Source organism: Myotis lucifugus, unplaced genomic scaffold, assembly GCF_000147115.1.
Source record: "Myotis lucifugus unplaced genomic scaffold, Myoluc2.0 scaffold_348, whole genome shotgun sequence".
NCBI lineage: Eukaryota > Metazoa > Chordata > Mammalia > Chiroptera > Vespertilionidae > Myotis > Myotis lucifugus.
The window spans coordinates 48,655-51,678 of NW_005871396.1; the positions used below are offsets into that span (position 1 = coordinate 48,655).

Consider the following 3,024-nt stretch of genomic DNA (forward strand, 5'->3'; position numbering starts at 1 on the left):
TTCCAGGCGCATGTTCCCGGTGCTGAAGGTGAATGTGTCCGACCTGACCCCAACGCCATGTACTCCGTCTGCTGGACTTCGTGGCGGCCGACGGCCACCGCTGGAAGTACGTGAACGGGGAGTGGGTGCCGGGCGGCAAGCCCGAGCCGCAGGCGCCCAGCTGCGTCTACATCCACCCCGACTCGCCCAACTTCGGGGCGCACTGGATGAAGGCGCCCGTGTCCTTCAGCAAGGTCAAGCTCACCAACAAGCTCAACGGCGGAGGCCAGGTGGGTGCGCCGGGCGCGGGGCGCGGAGGGGGGCCTGGAGCCCCTGAAGGGACCTGCTTGCGGGGGGCGCCTTCTCCCTGGAGACCTGCAGCCCCCCTAACCCTAACCCTAACCCTAACCCTAACCCTGACCCCCTCAGTGAAGCCGTCAGTGTTGCCTTCAGTGACTCTATGGGGGTCACAGCACCACCTGGGGGATGTGGAGGGGCGCAGCCTAACCTGGCCGAGGGGGGCAGGTCTCAGGTGGGGGGCTGGGCATGTAGAGCCCCACTTCCCTGGGGGCAGAGCAAACACCTCCCTGGCGGTGGGCGGCCACTTCAGAGGTGAGAGGCACCACGTCCCAGCTGTCACCCGGCCCCGTGGCCTTCGATGCCGTGTAGCCCCTGGCACTCCTTCCTCCTTGGGGGGGGGGCGCCTGAGGGGAAACCCCCAGGAGCACTGGGAGCCATGGGCGGTTGGGGGGTCGGCATGGGGTGCCTTCTCCTCCACGGCAGGGCAGCGGGTGTCTGGGACCCCAATGGGACATGCCTCCACGCCGTGTTTGTGTCCCCCAGATCATGCTGAACTCCTTGCATAAGTATGAGCCTCGAATCCACATTGTGCGGGTGGGCGGCCCCCAGCGCATGATCACCAGCCACTGCTTCCCCGAGACGCAGTTCATCGCGGTGACGGCCTACCAGAACGAGGAGGTGAGGGGCGAGGGGGCGAGGGGGTGCGGGGGGGCCTGTTCCAGGCAGAGTCCCGGGAGGGGCGGCCAGTGCGATGAGTGTCCCTCAGACCAAACACCAGCGCCTTTACAAATAAGTGTGTTTTGTCACCAAATGACTTTTTATTTTTATTTTTAAAACATACTTTCATGGTTGATAGTATTACAGATATTGGCCATGCCCCCCGACCCCCCAGGTCTTCACCCCCTATTGCCCGTGCCCAGGGGCTGTGCAGTGAGTTTGTGGAAGTCCTTCGGTTTCTCTCTTCCCGTCCCCCACCCACATGGAGACGTGCCCGCCTGCTCCAGGCCTCCCGGCTTCGGGTCTCGTTTTGTCGTCAGTTCCTTTCGTTCATTAGATTCCACATGAGCGAGGTCCTGTGACACTCGGCTTTCTCGATTTTCAAATGATTTCCCACAAAACCGGGCAGAGGGGAGAAGGGTTTCAATAAGTCCTCGTGCGAGCATTGCCACCTGTGACTCTGTAACGGTGTCTGAACTAGAGGCGTCTACAACCTCCACAGGCAAGGATGTGTCAGACACTTAGGTAGAAGCCTGAGGCTTTCTTCAACAGGCTGGGGGGCGGGGGGGCAGCTCCTATTCTGGAATCTCCCTGAAAGGGGCACCCACGTCCACCTGGGACCCGGGTGCTGCCTAGAAACGAGGCGCTGCTAGTGCCCGCGTCCAGGCCGAGGCGGAGCTGTGGGTGTGAACCGCCCGCTGGAGCGAGCAGGTCGCTGTTTGCCGAGCGGCTCGGGTTCGAGCTCCGCGTGTTGGTTGATGCACAGAATGTTGTCAGCAGGAGGCCCAGGGTCTTGTGAATTCCACTTAGAAATGGGCCAGTAAGAACTTTCCATAAACGTGCTGTTCTGTTTTTGTTTTTAATTTATTTGTACTGATTTCAGAGAGGAAGGGAGAGGGAGGGAGAGAAACATCCATGATGGATCGGCTGCCTCCTGCACGCCCCTCATTGGGGATCGAGCCCACAACCCGGGCATGTGCCCTGATGGGGAGTCGACCATGACCTCCTGGTTCACAGGTTGATGCTCAACCGCTGAGCCACGCCGGCCGGGCCACCGTGCTATTCTGTATGAAATGGTGCCACTCCCCAGCCACTTGGACCCACCTGGGAAACTACCCCGGAGAGGAGTGGGGTCATATTTGGATATTTACACGGGACTCGGGGGGCCTCCCCTTGTCTTAGTGCCGCTAAACCTCCGGCTGTCGCCAATACACAGGACATGCGGCTTCTTGTTTTTCAGATCACAGCTCTCAAGATTAAATACAACCCCTTCGCCAAAGCCTTCCTGGACGCGAAGGAGAGGTGAGCGAGTCGCTGCCCCTTTGGGCAGAAACGAGCCGTAGCTGCGAACGCTGTTTTCCACGTGTTCTCCTCTCTGATGCTGCAATACGCTTTTTGGACAGAAGCGACCACAAGGACGCAATGGACGACCCCGGGGACGGCCAGCAGTCCGGCTTCTCCCAATGTACGGTTTGTCGCCTCTGCTGGGAGCGGGAGCGGAGCCGACCGGGTCTGTGTGCGGCGGGCAGACCCCTTTGGCTGGGAGAGGCTCAGGGCCCTGTGCTGCCTCTCCAGCCCCGCCGGGCCCGGGGCCTCGAACCTCTGCTCCCCCCACGGCACCTTCCAGGGAGGCCTGGGGGAGGTTCCCGCCTCTCTCCTCGGCCCCCAGGCGCCCCCCCCCTCCCCGGGCGGGACAGCCCTGAGACCTGGGGGTGGTTAGAGTCTGTGCGGCGGCAGGGGAGCCGGCTGTGGGAGCCGCTCTGGACGGTTCGCGTGTTGTTCCTGACTGAGGACTGCAGGGCCGACTGAGGAGCGATGCTTGGGAACAAAGGTGGTGTCTCCTTAGAGGCCCGGCTCTGGGAGGGCAGGTCAGCGCGCTGGTTTGGGGGAGACGCTGCTGAGGGGGCTGCTGAGGGCCAGGCGGCTCCAAGTCCCGCTTCCCCTGGGAACCTGTGAGCGAGCAGAGGGAGGCAGGTCTGATGGCGGCTGGAGGGGGAGCACCTGGTCCAGCCCCGCCCGGCGGGGAGG

The 3,024-nt window shown here is 62.5% G+C and overlaps 1 protein-coding gene across 1 annotated transcript in view; it reads left to right on the forward strand.

Annotated features, from left to right (window-relative positions):
* Nucleotides 1-10: 10 nt before the first annotated feature.
* TBXT (T-box transcription factor T) overlaps nt 11-3,024 on the forward strand; it is a 74,339-nt gene continuing 71,325 nt past the window's right edge. The window contains 6 exon segments of the mRNA XM_006109633.1: nt 11-41; nt 44-64; nt 67-269; nt 823-957; nt 2,237-2,298; nt 2,400-2,461. Of these exon segments, the coding sequence (XP_006109695.1) occupies nt 11-41; nt 44-64; nt 67-269; nt 823-957; nt 2,237-2,298; nt 2,400-2,461 (514 nt within the window).